This window comes from Equus asinus, chromosome 29 (assembly GCF_041296235.1).
Source record: "Equus asinus isolate D_3611 breed Donkey chromosome 29, EquAss-T2T_v2, whole genome shotgun sequence".
NCBI lineage: Eukaryota > Metazoa > Chordata > Mammalia > Perissodactyla > Equidae > Equus > Equus asinus.
Window position 1 is genome coordinate 30,054,062 of NC_091818.1, and position 21,379 is coordinate 30,075,440.

The 21,379-nt window shown below is 35.9% G+C and overlaps 1 protein-coding gene across 3 annotated transcripts in view; it reads right to left on the reverse strand.

Moving 5' to 3' along the window:
* Positions 1-1,879: 1,879 nt before the first annotated feature.
* SLC39A12 (solute carrier family 39 member 12) overlaps positions 1,880-21,379 on the reverse strand; it is a 77,112-nt gene continuing 57,612 nt past the window's right edge. For all 3 annotated transcript variants that reach the window (XM_014846031.3, XM_070501009.1, XM_070501008.1), the window contains exon 13: positions 1,880-2,454. In XM_014846031.3, coding sequence (XP_014701517.2) covers positions 2,326-2,454 — 129 coding nt within the window. In that variant the 3' untranslated portion in view covers positions 1,880-2,325. The remainder of the gene's footprint in view (positions 2,455-21,379) is intronic.

The window sequence follows — 21,379 nt, forward strand, 5'->3', positions numbered from 1 at the left end:
GATGACTTAAAGGGATGACGATGTTCAGCTATCCCAAATTTAGACTCTGTCCATATTTAGAAGGCTAATAGTTGTCATAACATTTTTATTATTACCATTCAATTTTGAGGAAAAGAGAATTTCTAGCAATTCTAAGATTGCTTGTGGCTGGAGGTCCATCTCAGGTTATTGGGTTGCTGACGTGGGTTAGCAAAGAGCCATTTATAAGGTAGCGTTGGGGAGGAATGGTGAGCCTAGCAAGGTGCCCTCAGGAGTCACTATATTACACAGTTCTCAGGATGACCTCTGATGGCCAGGTCTCTGCTTACAACCACAGCACACTGGTGACAGGCTTGCAAAATACTCACTGAGGATGTCCTTCCAAATCCTTCCAACGGCAGGCTCCCTTCAAGCCCTTCTGCACCCTACTCACAACCTCACCCTAGGGTCAAATTAAATTCACTCCAACTTGGAGGTTATGGAATGAGTAGCTCACACTAAAATTTTTCATTTAGCCAGCTTCAAACTACTCTAAACTTGAACTCAGAACAAAGTCATCCATCAGAGCTTTTCTCATTAAATTGGCTTAAATTAAGGCTTAATGTCAAAATCAGAACTTGGTCACCGAAACCCAAATGCAGATGGTGCCAGGTGCTTCTTGTATGCAACCTCCACACCATGTTGACCTGTACAAAAGAGTTTTTGTTCAGCTATGAATTATTCTCTAACAAAAGAAAGGCAAAGTTCTACATGTCACGTCTGCTTATGTTTCAAGGCAAATATGAATAAAGTGCTTTCTGGGGACTTCTCACTAGGAACTCCTGCGACTGACCCACAACTCAAAGGCAAGGGGCCAGGAAGAAGGGAGTTTCAACCTAGGAACTCACGTTGAGGTTTGCAGAGTGTTAATTTAATCAAAATCATACAACTCTTGGGGAACAGAGTTGTGCACCTGCTCATTCTGGAAGCGAGGTGCACCTGATTTCCACCACACCTGGAGCTCAGATGGGTGCCCTGAGTAGTAACATCAGCATCAGTATCACCTGGAAGTTGTTCAAAATGAAGGTGTCAGGCCACACTACAGACTTACAGAATGAGAAATCTATGGATGGAGCCCAGCAGTCTACATCTTAACAAATCCTCCGGTTGGTCCTAACGTATGCCAAAGTCTGAGAATTATTGTGCTCTATCATGCTGTCCCCTTAAATCAAGCTCTAACGACAACGGAAGAAGACACCCACCTCATTTTGACATCAAAGGAAGGAGGTTGAAAAAGATTGTGTTTGGGTGGGACATGGGAACGAATACCTATGTAGTGGTGAGTAAGAGGTAGGAGAGATGTATTTGATTGAGTGCTATGAGTCATTTTGGCAGCAAACTGGGCTTTTTCCCTTGTCAAGATATATCATTAAAAAATAAGAAAAATATTAAGCATCTATTTTCCAAGAAAAATGACTAAAGCCAGAGTTATTTTCTATTTTAATAATTTTTCTAGGTTATAAGTAATGTTGCTTGTACATTTCTTGAACTTATCTACTGAGATAACGTTTAGGGTCCTCTGTTTCCTCAGAAAGGATATAAAATACATTTCACTTGTCAGTAATATTATTCCCATAAACACACTCTGTTGGGTCTGTGTGAGTTTATGCATTAATCTACTGCCTGACTCAAACCTTCTTTAAAAAGTTTTTGAACTCCATCTTTTGTTTCTAGCTCTCTGCCTAGAACAGATTTCATTTGGTGATTATATAGAAGAATGCTGACATATTATTCTTTAGGCTTCCCAAGTTTGCTTATTTATGAGCCCCTGAGTAATGCTTCCAGGTTATATATACTATATTGGTTTTGTTAGAGATGATTCAGAATCTGATATCCAGGAATAGGAGGTAATACAAACCATCACATTAAAACTAGACTTTATTACATTTGTTTGTAATTTAGTTTGCTTATGGTTTATAATCCCACAGGAAAAAAAATATATAATTGACATCAAAGAAATTTCAGAAGATTTTATCCCAACAGGCATCTGTCCACTTCAAATACTACAAACAAACATTCTTTGTTAGAGAAACAATATTTTTTGCAAGTTTAATTAATTTAGAATTTACTAATTACTAAAAAAGGTATAAGTTTCATCATGGTGTTGAAGACTAAAAATTTCAATGAAGGACAACCTGACATTTATATTCTACAAAAACAAAATTGCATTATAAAATTAATAAGTTAATGAACTAAAAGATATACTTCATCTAAGATAAAAAATAATTTATACATCACTATAGAGTATGACAAAAGAAACAAAATGAGGCCGCATAAATTCATTTTTAAGGGATTTTGAGACTCAATTTATATTTTAATATTTTGTTCATATATAGCCAACAGTAAGAGAGAAAGCCAACCGAGGGTCAATCCAAAATTCTGCAGGAGAAACATCAACCAGGGTCGCCGTGTTTGAACATGAGTCATTTCAGGAAGCTAAAAAAAGAATAAAAAAACCAGAATAAGATCCAGATATATTCACTGCTGGGAAAAGTTTGGTGGGAAAACATGAGACTCTGTTATTCAGAACTTCATAACCTTTAAAATTCCCCAAACAGTTACAAAATGCTTAATACCTAATTCTTACCAAAATTTTAAGATGTAAGATAAATTAAGCCATTTCACTGTGGTGAGAAGGATCCGGCTGTTGCCAGAAGTCTTAAAATGATATAGTTCTCAAGTGAAAGCAAGCCCAACTCTTCTTTGTTTTCAGGAAATGCTTAAATTTTAGATGAAAGGTTTTATTTTTGACTGTTCTGTTAGGTTTATGAAGCCGCTAAATGCACTGGTTATTACAAAGCATATATTTGTTTCTTTTCAAGGAGATGACCAAGGTCTTCCTGACCTTTAGAACAATAAAGGCATCATCTCCTACGGCTATATTTTATTCTCAGAGACAACTGGCAACTGTTTTATGTTTTTGAAATGCCGTAACACCATTTAGAGGGGAATATTCACTCACGCGTCCGTGTGAGGAGCCTCAAAATGTTTTTGTCTCACATTCTTTCGATTCCCTCACCCTGAGAAGGTCAGAGAAAGTGTATCTCTTTCACAATTGTCATCTCTATTGGAGTACAGGCTCAGGTCAAGAGACTTAACTCAACCTTGGCATTATTGACATTTTAGACTGGATCATTCTTTGTAGTGGGGGTTCTCTGGTGTGTTGTAGGATGTTTAGTGGTATCCCTGGCTTCTACATACCATATGTCAGCTGTACCTCTGCCCCCAGTCTTGGCAACCAAAATCGTCTCCAGACATTGTCAAATGTCCCCTGGGAGATAAAAATCACCTCCAGTTGAGAACTACTGGCAAGAAAAAGGTCAAATATATAAAATATGCAAGGGCTTTAGATTTATGGCAATGGAAAACAGGTTGACGTATTTTTTAATGTCTGTACAGGAGCATTCTGAATGTTCTCTTTGGGTGTGCTTGAGATGGATATTTCTCCAGTTTAATTAGCTAAATTGACAGAATGATGCTGAGATTATTGTGACCTGCCATCTCACACCTCAGCATGGAGCAGCAGACTAAAAGAAAAAGTAGGATCCAGAAATGCTGTGCTAGATGGATTGCCTTAAACAAATTATGTGCCCTTTTGGTGTTTTTCTGCCATGTTTAAAGATGAGGTTAACCATGTTACTTTAGAGAATTCCTGTATGGTTCATTAACTAGTATAAATCTAAAATGACATTTTGAAAATCCATGGAATGTTCTCAGAGAGCTTGCAATTGATGGTATTCTTGAGGCATTAACAAGATAACACGCATTGAAGTTTCCCAATACCTCTGATTTTCAATGGTTTGTAAGCAATTTTCAACAGTTTACTCCAAGGCCAGACAACACAGGCAATCAGTTTCCCTCTGTCTCAGCAATTTGAATCTCAGACTGTATCTGTGAGACACAATTACGTCATCTCTGGTCACATAAAGGCTCAAACTTTGATTGATCTTAGTTCCAAAGACTGGAATGAGACATTGTACAGTTCCCTCTCTTCCTTGTTTTTCAGACAAGATAATTAACATTCATATACAAGATGTGGCTGAATTATCAGTTCGTCTTATCTCTACTGTCTCTGGTCCCACCTGGCTGTTGCTCATCTTTGACAAAGTAGTAGAAGTAGTTTCTGGGAAGATTTTCTTGGCAAATACTCATAAAACATGGATCATTTACTGAACCATCATAGTTGTTTTGAGTGAATTATTGTTGACAAAAATACTTCAGACAAGATATAAGCCTGGTAATGAAAATGATTCTGGTTCAACAGATAAAACTTGAGACAAATTTTCAAGCCACCAATGTCTTAATGAACCTACACATTAGTAAAGTGTATTTTCTAATTTCCATCTTTGCCTAAAACTTCCACTCAGGATCTTTGGATGAGAAGAAGTAGGTCTTTATTAGAATAGATTTAATAGCCAAAAAGTTTTAGATATGGAAAATGCAGAAATAGAATTAGTGTCTTGATGATTCCTGCAAATCTCACTCCATTTCTGCCCTAAATCCAGAAATGTCATAATTTTTCAAAACAATTGTTTGATCTATTATTTTTCTGATTAGCCTAAGCTTATAGACCTACTCTTTGCTTATAGTGTCTAACACATAATAGAATTGACTACATGTGTTGATAAGACCTTCCAGCCTCTGTCAATGGCCCTACTCCCATTGAGAAAATCAAGAAACCTGTATTCTGAGTATGTAGACGGCATCACCCACAAGAAAACATCTTATGTATTTCACAGCTCCAGGAAACACCATTCATGTAAAATCCAATGTGTTCTGTAGAACTTTGAAATAGGTTTCCTGATTTGTTTTTTTTTTAATCAAAATAATTGGCTCTATAATAACATCATCCATTCAGATGCATCTCCTAGCAGCTCATCTTTCCCTCAAGATCTTTCAGGATGCTCTGGCTGAAGATTTTAGGCAGTGGTTACTTTCATTTACATCTATTTTATCATGCCCTTTCTTATATATTCCCCTCCCCCATATACTCCTCATAATCCTGCAAGAGATGAAATTATTAATTCCTTTTAGTTATGAAGAAACATTGGCTCAGAGAGGATAATGAGTTACCTAAAGTCACATAGATGTGATGTCAGAACTACGACAAGAAGCCAGGTCATCTTGTTACTATAGAGGACCTACAAAGACCTAAAGAGGCCAGCTCTCTATCTAAAATTCATCTCTATCTATTACGATCAATACATCTCTACCTAATAAGAAAAAAAAAGGAAAATAACAACTCTAAAAATGTCCAGCTGGGCACAAAATAGTCACTGCATGTGGTGGAAATATATAATACAAGACATAGATATCAAGCTGCCCTTGTCATAAAAGAAATCATATTACTGGTTCTATGTTTTCAAGGCAGACAATATACACTTGACAAAAGCTATATGCCGACTAACTTTATAAGGCTATAGAAACGGACAAACAATGAAAATCAACATTTCAAAAAAGTTTAAGGACTAAAAAGCTTCTGAAGGGCAAAGGAAATCATCAATAAAATGAAAAGATAACCCACCAAGTGGGAGAAAACATTTGCAAATCAGACATCCAACAAGGGGTTAATTTCCAAAATATATAAAGAACTCACAACTCAACAACAAAAAATAAACAACCCAATCAAAACATGGGCAGAGGATATGGGTAGACATTTTTCCAAAGAAGATATATAGTTGGCCAACAAGCGCATGAAAAGATGTTCAACATCACTAATTATTAGGGAAATGCAAATCAAAACTACAATGAGATATCACTTCACCCAACAGGGTACTAGAATTAACAAGACAAGAAATAACAAATGTTGGAGAGGATCTGGAGAAAAGGGAACCCTCATACACTGCTGGTGGGAATGCAAACTGGAGCAGCCACTATGGAAAGCAGTATGGAGATTTCTCAGAAAGTTAAAAACAGAAATACAATACAATCCAGCTATCCCACTACTGGGCATTTATCCAAAGAACATGAAATTAGCAATACAAAGAGGTTTATGCACCCCTATGTTCACTGCAGCATTATTCACAATAGCCAAGATGTGGAAGCAACCCATGTGCCCATCTACAGATAAATGGATAAAGAAGATGTGGTATACATATACAATGGAATACTACTCAGACATAAAGAAGACAAAATTGTCCCACTTGCAACAACATGGATGAACCTTTAGGCTATTATCTTAAGTGAAATAATCCAGATAGAGAAAAACAAACACTGTATGATTTTACTCATATTTGGAAGCTAAACAAACATATGGATAAAGAGAACAGATTAGTGGTTACCAGAGGGGAAGGGGGTGGTGGAACGGTGAAAGGGGTCAAGGGGCACATATGTATGGTGATGGATGAAAACTATTGGTGGTGAACACATTGCAGTCTAAACAGAAACTGAAATATAACAATGTACACCTGAAATCTATACAATTTTATAACCCAATATAACCTCAACAAAATAATTTTTAAAAAAAAGTTTAAGGAGGGGCTGGCCCCGTGGCCGAGTGGTTAAGTTCGCGCGCTCCGCTGTAGGCGTCCCAGTGTTTCGTTGGTTCGAATCCTGGGCGCGGACATGGCACTGCTTGTCGGACCACGCTGAGGCAGCGTCCCACATACCACAACTAGAAGAACCCACAGCGAGAAATATACAACTATGTACTGGAGGGCTTTGGGGAGAAAAAGGAAAAAATAAAAAAAAAAAATCTAAAAAAAAAAAAAAAAAAAGTTTAAGGAGATTTTCATCCTGATATGGAAGCTTTAACCTTAATTTGGGTGGCCTAGCTGAACTTTCAACATCCACAGTTTGGTAAGAAAATCCAGCTAAGCTTGCCTTTGAAACAATATTTGGCTTTCTTTTGGATGGTTATGGATGAACATATGAACCATAATGTCTCTTGGATACATACCAAAATACCAGAGATTCCTACAGAAAGTCTTTCCAAAAGATACAAATGTAAAATGTCAAAGCTCAAACCACATCTGATTGCAGCATTTCACTTGCTCTGAATCTACCCATTTTTTTTTTATCATTTCAGTCAGTAAACTTTGAAGGAAAATAAAGGTCCAGATGAATTAATTTTCAAGAATATAAATTTTGCTTTTTCTTGTTTTAAAATTACCAAGAAGTAAGTGCCACCATTTCCTCCTGGCTTTCAAGAGAGAAAAATCCCCTTTTCCTCCAGGGCAATTAAAATTTGTTATTGAACAACTTTATAGACCTTGATTTATACCCTAAGACTAGAGGAGGTGAAATGATGGATAGAGTATGTTAACATGAAGTAAAAGGTCAGAAAAAAAGAGAAGAAATATCAGCAAAGCAGCCTTCCCCAGAGATGGTGTTCAGAGGAAAGCTCTTCAGATTTCTGCCAGAAACTTGGGAACCTTGAAGTAGAAATTAGCTTCCTTTTGTACCTCCATGCTTAGCAAATTCCCCAACTCAAATCAGTGGATGCCAAGACATGATATTCAAGGAGCTGTAATTTTCTGGAAAAAAAATCTTTTCCTAAAATGCAATCCTTTAACATACCATTGTGCAGTTCTTTTTTCAATTTTGAATCAGGCACAGGAAAGAAATTCCCTGAGATGCACGAAGTCCACATATTGACTGTGACTTGTCTACAGATAATGGCCCCTGCAAGTTCTATTAACTAATTGAGATGTAGTTATGATGGCAAACTGCTAATTGGGATTTCTGAACATTTTAGAAAGTGATATTAAGTAAATGGTTTAAACTTGTCAGTCTCCATAATTGTATTCCTCGCCAAGCTGAAACTTTAAAATGAATGCTCACAGAGAATGTTAGAACACATCAGGAAAGAAAGAGGATGAATACTAACATCATGTACAATGTAATAATTATATACTAGGGAGGACTTGTCATAAAGAAGGATGGTCTATAAAACATCCTCTGGAACCAAGATTTTGTCTCTCCTTCTTATATGTCTAAGCTTCAGACTCTTGTGCCATGCAAAGCCTTCTCTGTCTACTTCCATTCGTAATCTGAAGCTGGTTACTTGTTGGTGTCATTAAAGATCTGTTACTGGATATTTCAACATTTATCTCCAATACGGTTCATAAACAGACATACTAAAAAAGAAAGCTCAGAACCGAATGCTTCTAAAATACACTAAAAGTTTCAAAGGCCTTTCATTATTAAAAATTCATAATTCAAATAGAGAAATTCAACATTCATGTATTGAAATTTGGTGATGTCTCTTATGAAGGCAAAATTGTAATTCAAATATTTGTCTTCTCTCAGGAATTAGCACAGCTTTTGGCATCATCAGCTTTTAAGAGAAATGATTTGTTTCTCCATTCATGAAGCTCACTTGACAACTGATTTCTGCCATCTTCTTTTTAGAGGGACCCTAAAGTCCATTGTACGCACTGAGTCAGATATACACTTGCATTTGATGAGAAGAACCATGCTTGTTCCTAAGAAATATGATGAGAAAAAAACCTCAGAAACTTATTTTGTAGGATGTCTTAATTATGCTTAATTAGGTGCACACATTCTGTGAGCTGCTTTAACTCTGTCGCATTTGTAAAGGGCTTCATTTTTTCCTAGCAGAAGACACACATCTGAGAACAAAATGGAAATTTGTTAGTGAAAGTCACCATTTGGCATGCAAATCGGCAATTATCTGTTTGCATGTGCAAACCGTACACTTAAAGGTTGAATATCGAAGACTTCCGGTTTCAGGAGCGGCGTGTAAAGAGATTAGAATTTACCGACGCATCCCAACAACAAGCGAAAAGCTGAGTGAACTGAAAACTCAACCACTCTTGTTAGATGGGTCAGGGAAGTGAGGTCACAGGGCAAACTGTTGGCCTAAACATGGCAGAGAAAGACAGGTGGGTACAGTGAATCATAACTTATCAGCACAGAAACCCACAAACAGAAACCTGTATGGCAACCAGTGCCAGGGTAGGGAAAACTGTATTGTAATAGATCAACGTGTAGAGGCTGAGGCACTCCAGGGGGACCAAGTCATAGGAGGCCCCCCACACTCTTGTGAGTTTTACTGCCAGGAGCTCTACCAGATTCTCACGATGAATATAGGAGAAAAAATCCCCTTATGACTCTGGTAGGGGAGGGTAAGAAGAACCATTTTGAAACATGCCAAAACATTCTATTGTTATGAACAAAGTCTGCCCTCAGGAGAAGCAGTTTTATCAGAGCCTAAGTGACCTGGGGAAAGGAAATACCTAATTTAGCCCCTTCTAGCCATTCTGTCCTACCTAATGGGGGAAGAGAGAAGAAGGGCACAGGCTCACCAAAAGACTGAGACCTAATCAAAGGACTATAGAAGATTTCCCCTCCCTCCATGCCTTACCACTACATTACTAAAACCCTGATTATCACAGTTCCTTTTTGCCAAGGTCATCATGTCATGTTTTCAATGAAAATAAGAAGGCATGCTAAAAGGCAAAAACACAGCTTGAAAAGACTGAATAAGCATCAGACCCAGACTCAGATATGGCAAGAAGGTTGGCATTATCGGACCAGAAACTTTTAAAAACTACGATTAATATGCTAAGGACTTTAATGAGGAAAGTAGACAACATATGCAGTAACAGAAGGATAATATAAGCAGAGAGATGGAAATTCTAAGAAAGCATGGAAATGAAATGTTACAGATCAAAAACACTGTAACAGAAATGCAGAATGCATTTGATGGGCTCATTAGTAGATGGGACATGGCTGAGGAAAAACTCTCCTGGAGCTGGAGGATATGACAATAGAAACTCCCCAAACTGAAAAGGAAATAGAAAAAAGACTAAAAAAACAGAACACAGTATTCAAGAAGCGTGGGACAATTAGAAAAGGAGTAATATATGTGTAATAGGGAAACTGGAAAAAGAGAGAAAGAAACAGAAGCAATATTAGAAGAAATTATGACTCAGAATTTCCCACAAATTAATGTCAGACACCAAATCACAGGTCCAGGAAGCTCAGAGAACAGCCTGCAGGATAAATGCCCAAAAAACTACACATGGGCATATCATTTTCACACTTCAGAAAATTAAAGATAAAAACAATCTTGAAAGAAGTCAGAGGGAAAAAAATCTTGCCTATAGAGGAAAAAGGAAAAGAATTACATTTGAATTCTCCTCAGAAATTATGCAAGCAAAAAGAGACTGAGGTGAAATGTTTTAAGTGTTGAGAAAGAAAAACCACCAACCTAGAATTCTATACTCCCGAAATTATCCTTCAAAAGTGAAAGAGAAATAAAGACTTTCTCAGACAAAGAAAAATTGAGAGAACTTTTTGCCAGTAGACTATCCTTGCAAGAAATGTTAAAAGTTCTTCAGAGAGAGAAAAGTAACATAGGTCAGAAACTGGGATGTACATAAAGAAAAGAAGAGCATCAGAAAATGAATAAGTAAAGGCAAAATAAAAACTTTTATTTTTCTTATTCTTAATTGATCTAAAAGATTTGTTCAAAATAATAATAGCAACAATGTATTCAATTATGTGTGCTTGTGTGTGTGTTCATATATGTTTATGTAATAGTAAAATAAATGATACGGGAATGGGAAGGGTAGATTAGGAATATTTTCTTATTATAAGATACTTACAATACCCATGAAGTGGTATAGAGTTATGTGAAAGTGGACTTAGATTAGTTGTGTACTGAAAACTCTAGGGAATCACTTAAAAAACTTTTTAAAAATATAATTAATATTGTAGAAGGGAGTAAAAATAGAATCATGTAAAATGCTCAATTAAAACCACAAGGCAGAAAAAGTGTGAAAGACAAAAAAAGCAACAGAAAACAAGGGCAACAATTAGAAAACAGTAACAAATATGGCAGATATTAATCCAACTATATCTATAATCACTCCAAATGTCAATGGTCTAAATACACCAATTAAAAGACAGAGATTTTCAGAGTGGATAAAAAAACAAGACCCAACTATATGCTGTCTATAAGAAACTCACTTTAAATATAAAGATACATATAGATTAAAGGGATGGAGGAAAATATATCATGCTAACACTAATCAAAAGTAAGTGAGAGTAACTATATTAATTTCAAACAAAGCAGATTTCAGAGCAAGGAAAGTTATCATGGATTAAGATGGGAATTAGATATGGTTAAAAGACTCATTCCAAGAAGACATAAAATCTTTAATGTCTATGCTCCTAACAACAGAGTGTCAAAATACATGAGGCAAAAACTGATAGAACTGCAAGGAGAAATAGATGGACCCTCTATTACAGTTGAAGCCTATAACACCTCTCTATCAGAAATGGACAAATCCAGCAGACAAAAAAAAATCAGTAAGATCACAGTTGAACTGAAGAACACTATCAATCAACTGAATACACCCATGGACTATTTCATCCAAAGCAACAGAATTCTTTCTTCTCATATTCACATGAAGCATTCACCTAGATGGACCACATTCTGGACCATCAAGCACATCTTAATAAATTTAAAAGAACAGAAATCACACAGTGTTTGCTCTCGGATAACAATGGAATTAAACTAGAAATCAATGACAGAAAGATAGTTGATAAATATCAAAATACATGGAGATTAAACAACACTCTTCTAAATAATACAAATGTCAAAGAAGAAATTTCAAGTTAAATTTCAAAATATTTTGAACTAAATGAAAATGAAAATGCAATAATCAAAATTTGTAGGATGCAGCAAAAGCAGTGCTTAGAGGGAAATTTACAGGATTGAATGCATGTAGTAGTAAAGAAAAAAGATCTAGAATAAATAATCTAAGCTTCTACCTTAGGAAATGAGAAGAATAGAAAATTAAGTTCAAAGTAAGGATAAGAAAAGAAATAATAAAATTAGAGCAGAAATTATTGAAATTGAAAGCAGGAAATCACTAAAGAAAAATCAACAAAATGAAAAGTTTATTCATTGAAAAGATCAATAAAATTTATAAGCCTCTACCCAGGCTACCTGATAAAAAGTGACAGAAAACACAAATTATTAATCAGAAATGAAAGCAGGGACATAACTACAAATTCCATGGATAATAAAAGCATAATAAAGGAATATTATGAACACCTCTATGCACACAAAGTTGATAACCTAGATAAAATGCACCAATTCCTAGAAAGACACAACCTGCCAAAACTCACACAAGGAAAAATAGACAATCCGAATAGGCTTATATCTATAAAAGAAACTGAATCAATAATTAATAGCCTTCTAAAACAGAAAGCACCAGACCCAGATGGGTTCACTGGTGAATTCTACCAAACATTTAAGAAAAAAATTATGCCCATTTTCTCCAATCTATTCCAGAAGATAGAAGCAGAAAGAATACTTCCTAACTCATTCTATGAGGCCAGCATTGTCTTAACACCAAAACCAGACAAAGACATTCGAAGAAAAGAAAACCACAGACCAACATCTCTCATGAACAGAGATGCAAAATTCTTCAATAAAATAGCAGCAAATCAAATACAACAATATATAAAAAGAATTATACACCACAACCTATTGGGATTTCTCCCAGGTATACAGGCTGTTTAACATTCAAAAATCATATAATCTACATAAAACATCAATAGCCTAAAGAAAAATCACATGATCATATCCATAAATGCATTAAAAGCATTGACAAAATCCAACACACATTCATGATAAAAAACAAAACTCCCAGTAAACTAGGAATGGAGAGAAACTTCCTCAAATTAACCTATAAAAAACATACAACTAACATCATACCTAAAGAGAAAGAAATCATACTCATCATCTCACTTTGTGTGGGAAACTCAAAGCTTTCCTGCTAAGATCAGACACAAGTCAAGGGTATCCCCTCTCACCACTGTCGTTCAACATCATAGTGGAAATCCTAGCTGATGCAGTAAGAGAAGAAAAGAAAAGGAAATAAAAGGATTACAGAAGAAGATAAGAATAAGAAGTAAGAGAAGAAAATGAAATAAAAGGTATACAGAATGGGAAAGAAGAAATAAAACAATCTTTATCTGCAGTTGGCATGATCATCTATTTAGAATAACCAAAAGAATCAACAAAAAGCTCCTGGAACTAATAAGTGCTTATAGCAAGGATGAAAGATACAAGGTTAATATACAAAAGTCACTCACTTTTCTATATACCAGGAATGAAAAAGTGGAATTTGAATTAAAAACACATTACTATTTATATTAGCACCAAAAAAATGAAATACTTACATATGAATCTAGCTAAATATGTACAATATGTATATGAGAAAAACTACGAAACTCTAATGCAAGATATCAAGGAAAAACTAAATAAATGGAGAGATATTCCATGTCCATGGATAGGATGACTCAATTTTGTCAAGATGTCACTTCTTCCATAGATTCAACACAATGCCAACCAAAATCCCAGCAAGTTATTTTGTGGATATTGACAAAGTGATTCTAAAGTTTATACAGAGAGGCAAAAGATCCAGAATAGCCAACAGAATATTGAAGGAGGAGAGCAAAGTTGGAGAATTGACACTACCTGACTTCAAGATTTACTATAAAGCTACTGTAATCAACAGTATTGGTGAAAGAATAGACAAACAGACCAATGGAACAGAACAGAGAGGCCAGAAATAGGTGCATATAAATATAGTCAACTGATCTTTGACAAAGGTGCAAAAGTAATAAGATGGAATAAAGATAGTGTTTTCAACACGTGGTGCTGGAACTACTGGACATTCACATGCAAAAAAAAAAAAAGTGAATGTACACACAGAACTTAAACCCTTAACCAAAATTAAGTCAAGATGGATCATAGATCTAAATGAAAAATATGAAACTCCTAGAAGATAACATTGGAGAAAACCTCGATGACCTTGAGTATGGTGATGCTTTTTTAGATATAACAGCAAAGACATGATCCATGAAAGAAATAATTGATAAACCAAATTTTATTAAAATTAAAAGCTTCTGCTCTACAAAAGACAATGTCAAGAGAATGAAAAGACAAGTCAGAGACTGGGAGAAAATATTTGCAAAAGATACATCTGATAAAAGACTGTTATCCATAATATATCAACAACTCTTGAAACTCAGTAGTAAGAAAACAAATAATCCATTTAAAACAAACATTCTGAAAAGACCTGAACAGACACTTCCCCAAAGTAGTTATACAGATGGCAAGTAAGCATATGAAAAGATGTTCAACATTACATGTTATTGGGGAATTTCAAATTAAAAAAGCAATAAGATACCACTACACTACTATTAGAATGGCCAAAATCCAAACACTGACAACACCAAATGTTGGTGAGGATCTGGAGCAACAGAAACTCTCATTCACTGCTGGTGGGAAAGCAAAATGGTACAGCCACTTTGGAAGACATTTGGCAGTTTTTTACAAAACTAGCATACTTTTACCATATGATCCAGCAAACACGTTCCTTGGTACTTACCCAAATATATTGAAAACTTATGTTCACAAAAAACCTACACATGTATAATTATAGCAGCTTTATTCAGAATTGCCCAAACTTGGAAGCAACCAAGATGTCCTTCAATAGGTGAATAGATAAGTAAACTTTGGTACATCTAGACAATGGAATATTATTCAGCGCTAAAAGAAAATCAGTTATCAAGCCATAAAATGACAGGAAGGAAACAAATGCACATTACTAAGTGAAAGAAGACAATCTCAAAAGGTACACACTGTGTGATTCCAAACATGTGACATTCTGGAAAAGGGAAAACTATGGAGACAACAAAAGATTAGTTGTTGCCAGGGGTTAATGGAGAGGGAGGGATGAATAGGCCAAACACAGAGGATTTTCAGAGCAGGTAAACTATTCTGTATGATACTACAATGGTGGATGCATGGCATTTGTCAAAACCCATATAATGTATAACACCAAGAAAGAACCCTAATGTAAACTATGGACGATAATGATGCATCAGTGTAGATTCATTGATTGTAACAACTGTACCACTGTGGTGTGGGATGTTGATGATAGGGGAAGGTGTGCATGTGTAATTCAGATGTTATAGGAGAACTCTCTGTACTTCCTGCTCAATTTTGACATAAACCTAAAACTGCTCTAAAAGATAAGGTTTATTAATTTAAAAAATCCATTTCACAGTCACACTAACCACATTTCAAGTGGTGGATAGGATACCCATATGTAGATAGTGGCCACCCTTGTAGACAGTGCAGAAAAAAGAAATTTATGGCCCAAGCCTGGTGTAAATTAAAGAAACACTCCTATATTACTGGGAACTACAGGCCTGCTGGGAGAAGAATCATAATGGTTATGGATCATTTTGTATTTATTCTGTTGCACACATACATTCTTATTACTCTAAAAATAAAAAAGAGGAAAAACGGAGACGAAGAAGGAAAAACTAAAGCATATTTTGAGTTATTGGACTGGTTGCTGTCTAAGGCCAAACTAGACAGTCTTCTATTAATACTTAAGACAGGAAAATTTTTCCCAAGTATTTTCCATAGTCTGATAGTAATAATATACATAGGTTTATTTTCAAATGTTCATCTCTGCTGTGAAGAACGATTGGAATATCTCTCTATGATCAAACGTGAAAAAAGTTGATATTTTGAATATTCATTCATCCACATTTTTAAAACAAAGTTAAAAAGGCATTCAGCTAATTTTTCTCTTGATTTTTTGAAGGGTCATTTGATGATTATTCATTGATGACGTTATCTAAAAAATGAATACAAAGAGACATGTAGGAGTCCTTCCAATAAATACATAGATAGGTAGATAGACTTATTATGGTTCTTAATGACACTCAAAAGTTTATCCAGTGTTTGCAAAACCTAACACTCTGTCTGTGGAATCCTTTATCCATGCACTGTCTCCAAGAACATTTTCTAAAGAAGTCATCTATGAGATCACAACTTGCTGAAAAATTGGTAAATTAGAAACTGTTTGGCCTTTATGAATCCAAAAGATAGATGGACTGACTTTTGTTTATCTTTCTTCTCTCATGTGTTGGCTGACCAACTTACTTGTTTTATTAAGTGTTACACCACAGAGACAATCACATGACCTTTTTGCTTTTCTTCCAGATTGCTGACAGCATGAAGCCATACAAACAACTGTCTCTTCATAGCAGTGCTCACTGTATTCATTCAATAAACATTAGATGAATTGAATTTGTAAACAACTTATATTGGTTCTAATGAGCATGCGAGATTGTATTTGGCATTCACTGCCATAGACTTTACAAAAACACCAGGGAAGTTGCTCTAGTGAAAGAAAAAATTACACAATGATCAATTTTGCCATACAGTCCTTATTAAGAATTTAAGAAAATAACATCCCTTCTCACTTTGAGAAACAATAGAGATTTCTTTTATTTACTTATTCTAATCAATCCATGTTTGTCTTTTCATACAACTTAAAATTGAGGCAGAAGAGAAAAATGGATAGTGGATAGAATTGCGACAGATTCTCTTTCTGGGGAGTTTAAAAACAAAACAGTGACATCAGCATCATGGCAAAGAGGGTTGTTCTTTCCATGTCTCCCCTCTAAGTAACAACTAAACAGACATTCATTAACCAAAACAGGATTCCCTACACAGTACAACAGGATGTCTGAGAGATCCATGCAGCCATATATCTGAAGGTGAGTGGACTGTATCCCCATAAAGCAGTAGAACTAGGTGAGCAGACCCCATCCCCTCCCCAGCAGCAGCAATCCAGTTCACAAATCCTCACACAGTGGCTGGCACGACTGTAAGAGGAGGTGGGGCAGCCCAGCCCATGTGCAAATGCTTTCAGAGTGGTAGCCTGGCCCATGGGAATGCTCACTATGCTGTAACAGCTGGTTCACAGGAATGCTTCCCACTGAGTGATGGGGGCTCAGCAGCTGTGAAGAAGCCCTGCCCACCAAGTGTAGCAGCTCAGCCAAATTGCCCAGAGTACAGAGCTGGCCCACATGAAAGAAAGTGCCCACTTCCTACCTAGTGCAACAGCTCAGCTAATCTCCTACTGAGCACAGCAGTCCCACCTGCATGAGAGCAACTCACTGGCAGAGCACAGAGGGCCTGCCTGAACCCATGAAGTGGCTGCATCCAGCACATGCAAATACAGAGCAACCCTACTGGCACAACTTCCAGCATTTGGGGCAGGATTAGAAAACACAGTTCCTAACCCCCCTGCCCCGAGTGGTGGCAGGTGGAATCTGTGACTTGATACTACCACAGATGCACCAGAAAAGGATTAATTCATTAAAATCCATGAAGAACTACTTCAGAGCAGAATGAAAATGACGTCTCCAGAAACCAATCCTGAAGTCACAGAAATGTACAATATAAATGAAAGAGAATTCAAAATAATTGTCATAAAGAAACTCAATGAGTTACAAGAAAACTCAGAAAGACAGCTCAGTTAGCTCAGGAATAAAATTAATGAGCAGAAGGAATACTTCACCAAAGAGACTGAAGCTCTAAAAAAAAAAAAAGTGAAAGAGGAGAAATTACAACAGATACCACAGAAACACAAAGGACTGTAGGAGAATACTATGAAAAACTATATGCCAACAAATTGGATAACCTAGAAGAAATGGATAAATTCTTAAACTTATACAACCTCCCAAAACTGAATGAAGAAGAAATAGAGAATCTGAATGGACCAATCACAAGTAAAGAGATTGAAACAGTAATCAAAAATATCCCCAAAAATAAAAGTCCAGGACCAGATGGTTTCTTTGGAGAATTCTACCAAATATACAAAGCAGATTTAACACCTATCCTTTCCAAACTATTTCAAAATATTGAAGAAGATGGAATGCTTCCTAACTCATGCTATGAGGCCAAAATTACCCTGATACCAAAAACAGACAAGGACAGCACAAAGAAGGAAAATTACAGGCCATATTGCTGATGAACACAGAGGAAAAAATCCTCAAGAAAATATTGGCAAACTGAATACTGCAATACATTAAAAGGATCATATACCATTATCAAGTGAGATTTATACCAGGGACACAGGGATTGCTCAACATCTGCAAATTAATCAATGTGGTACACCACATTAACAAAATAAGGAATAAAAACCACATGATCATTTTAATAGATGCAGGGAAGCATTTGACAGGATCTAACATCCATTTATGATAAAAAACTCTCAATACAATGGGTACAGAAGGAAAGTACCTCAACATAATAAAGGCCATATATGAAAAACCGACAGCTAACATCATACTCAATGGTGAAAAACTGCAAGCCATTCCTCTGAGAACAGGAACAAGACAAAGGTGCCCACTCTCACCACTCCTATTCAACATAGAACTGGAGATTTTGGCCAGAGCAATTAGGCAAGAAAAAGAAATAAAAGGTATCCAAATTGGAAAGGAAGAAGTGAAACTCTCACTGTTTGCAGATTACATGATTCTCTATATAGAAAACCATAACAAATCCACCAGAAAACTATTAGAAATAATCAACAGCTACAGCAAAGCTGCAGGGTACAAAATCAACTTTCAAAAATCAGTTGCATTTCTATACACTAATGATGAACCAGCAGAAAGAGAAGTCAAGAATACAATCCCATTTACAATCACAACAAAAAGAATAAGATATCTAGGAATAAATTTAAATAAAGAGGTGAGAAACTTGTACACTGAAAATTATAAGACATTATTTAAAGAAATTGCAGAAGACATAAAGAAATAGATAATCCATGCTCATGGATTGGAAGAATAAATTTGGTTAAAATGTCCATATTACCTAAAGCAATCTACAGATTCAATGCAATTCTAATCAGAATCCCAATGATATTCTTCACAGAAATATTAGAAAGAATCCTAAAATTTATATGGAACAATGTAAGATCCTGAATAGCCAAAGCAATCCTGAGAAAAAGGAACAAAGCAGGAGGTATCACACTCCCTGAGTTCAAAATATACTATAAAGCTATAGTAACCAAAACAGCATGGTACTGGCACAAAACCAGACACAAAAACAGATCAGTGGAACAGAATTGGAAGCCTGGAAATAAAACTGCACATCTATGGGCAGCTAATCTTCAAAAAGGAGCCAAGAACATGCAATGGACAAAGGAAAGTCTCCTCAATAAATGGTGTTGGGAAACCTGGACAGCCATATGCAAAAGAATGAAAGTAGACCATTCTCTTACACCATACGCAAAAAGTAACTCAGAATGAATTAAAGATCTGAATGTAAGACCAGAAGCCATAAAACTCCTAGAAGAAAATATGGGCAGTCCAATCTTTCATATCAGTCTTAGTGTCATCTTTTCGAATACCATGTCTACTCAGACAAGGGCAACAAAAGAAAAAATAAACAAATGGGACTACCTCAGAGCAAAATGCTCTGCAAGGCAAAGGAAACCATGAACAAAATGAAAAGACAACCCACCAACTGGGAGAAAATATTTTCAAATCATATATCTAACAAGTGGTTAATTTCCAAAATATATAAAGAATTCCTACAACTCAATGATAAAAAAATAAACAACCCAATAAAAAAAATGGGCAGAGGATATGAATAGACATTTTTCCAAAGAAAACATACAGATGGCCAATAGGCACATGAAAAGATGTTCAGCATCATTAATTATTAGGGAAATGCAAATCAAAACTACAATGAGGTATCACCTTACATCCATTAGAATGGCTATAATTAACAAGAGAAAAAATAGCAAATGTTGAGAGGATGTGGAAAAAAGGGAACCCTCATATACTGCTGGTGGGAATACAAACTGGTGCAGTCACTATGGAAAACAGTATGGAGATTTCTCAAAAAACTAACAATAGACATACCATATGATCCAGCTTTGCCCGTACTGAGTATTTATCCAAAGAACATGAAATCAACAATACGAAGAGATTTATGCACCTCTATGTTCATTGCAGCATTATTCACAATAGCCAAGATGTGGAAGCAACCTAAGTGCCCATCAACTGATGAATGGATAAAGAAGATGTGGTCTATATATAATAGAATACTCCTCAGCCATAAAAAAAAGATAAAATCGTCCCATTTACAACAACACGGATGGACCTTGAGGGTATTATGTTAAGCGAAATAGGTAAGACAGAACAAACACCATATGATCTCACTTATACATGGAAGATAAACACAGGACAAAGAGAACAGATTAATTATTATCAGATGGGAAGGGGGTGGGGGTGGGTGAAAGGGGTACAGGGGCACATATGTGTGGTGATGGATAAAAACTAGACTTTTGGTCATGAGCATGATACAGTCTATACAGAAGCTGGTCTATAGTAATGAACACCTGAAATTACACAATGTTATAAACAACGTGTCCTCAATAAAATAATTAAAAGATCAAAAAATAAAAAACAAAACAACTGAGGAGCTGGCCCCATGGCCTAGCAGTTAAATTTGGCACCCTCTGCTTTGGTGGCCTGGGTTTGGTTCCTGGGCAAGGACCTACGCTACTTGTTGGTGGTCATGCTGTGGCTGTGACCCACATACAAAACAGGAAGATTGGCACAGATGTTAGCTCAGGGCAAACCTTCCTCAGCAAACAAAACACAAAATAAGTGAAATGGGCTTATGTGATTAATGATGAAATCCTTTTGACTAGTAAATATTTTTAACTTACACAATTTTATTCACTATAGCATTACATTTAAAAATACCACTTATAAAACATGTTCTTCTGTTAAGTAAAAATGTGTTACCCAGTACCAATACCTGTTTTACTCTCAAGATGTTAAAATAAAACACAATTTAAAAATTTGGCAAAGTTGTAAAATGCAAAATTAACACACAGAAATCCATTTCATTTTTATACACAAACAATGAACAGTGTGAAAAGGATATCCATTGGCAATAGCATAAAAAAGAGTAAAATATTTAGGAATAAACATAACCAAGAAAGTAAAAAGATTTGTACACTGGGGCTGGCCCCATGGCCGAGTGGTTAAGTTCACGTGCTCCACTGCAGGCTGCCCAGTGTTTCATTGGTTCAAATCCTGGGTGCGGACATGGCACTGCTCATCAAACCACGCTGAGGCAGCATCCCACATGCCACAACTAGACGGACCCACAACAAAGAATATACAACTATGTACCAGGGGGCTTTGGGGAGAAAAAGGAAAAAAATAAAATCTTAAAAAAAAAAAGATTTGTACACTGAAAACTACTAAATGTTGGTGAAAGAAATTAAAGACACAAATAAAGAGAAGGACATCCCGTGTTGATGGATTGGAAGACTTAATATTATTAAGAGATCCACACTAGATAAAGTGATCTACAGATTTAATGCCGTCCCTATCAAAAGCCTAATTATTTTTTTTCAGGAATAGAAAAATTCACCCTAAAATTCATCTAAGATTTCAAGGGACCCCAAATAGGCAAAACAATATTGAAAAAGAACAAAATTGGAAGTCTTACACTTCCTGATTTCAAAACTTACTGCAA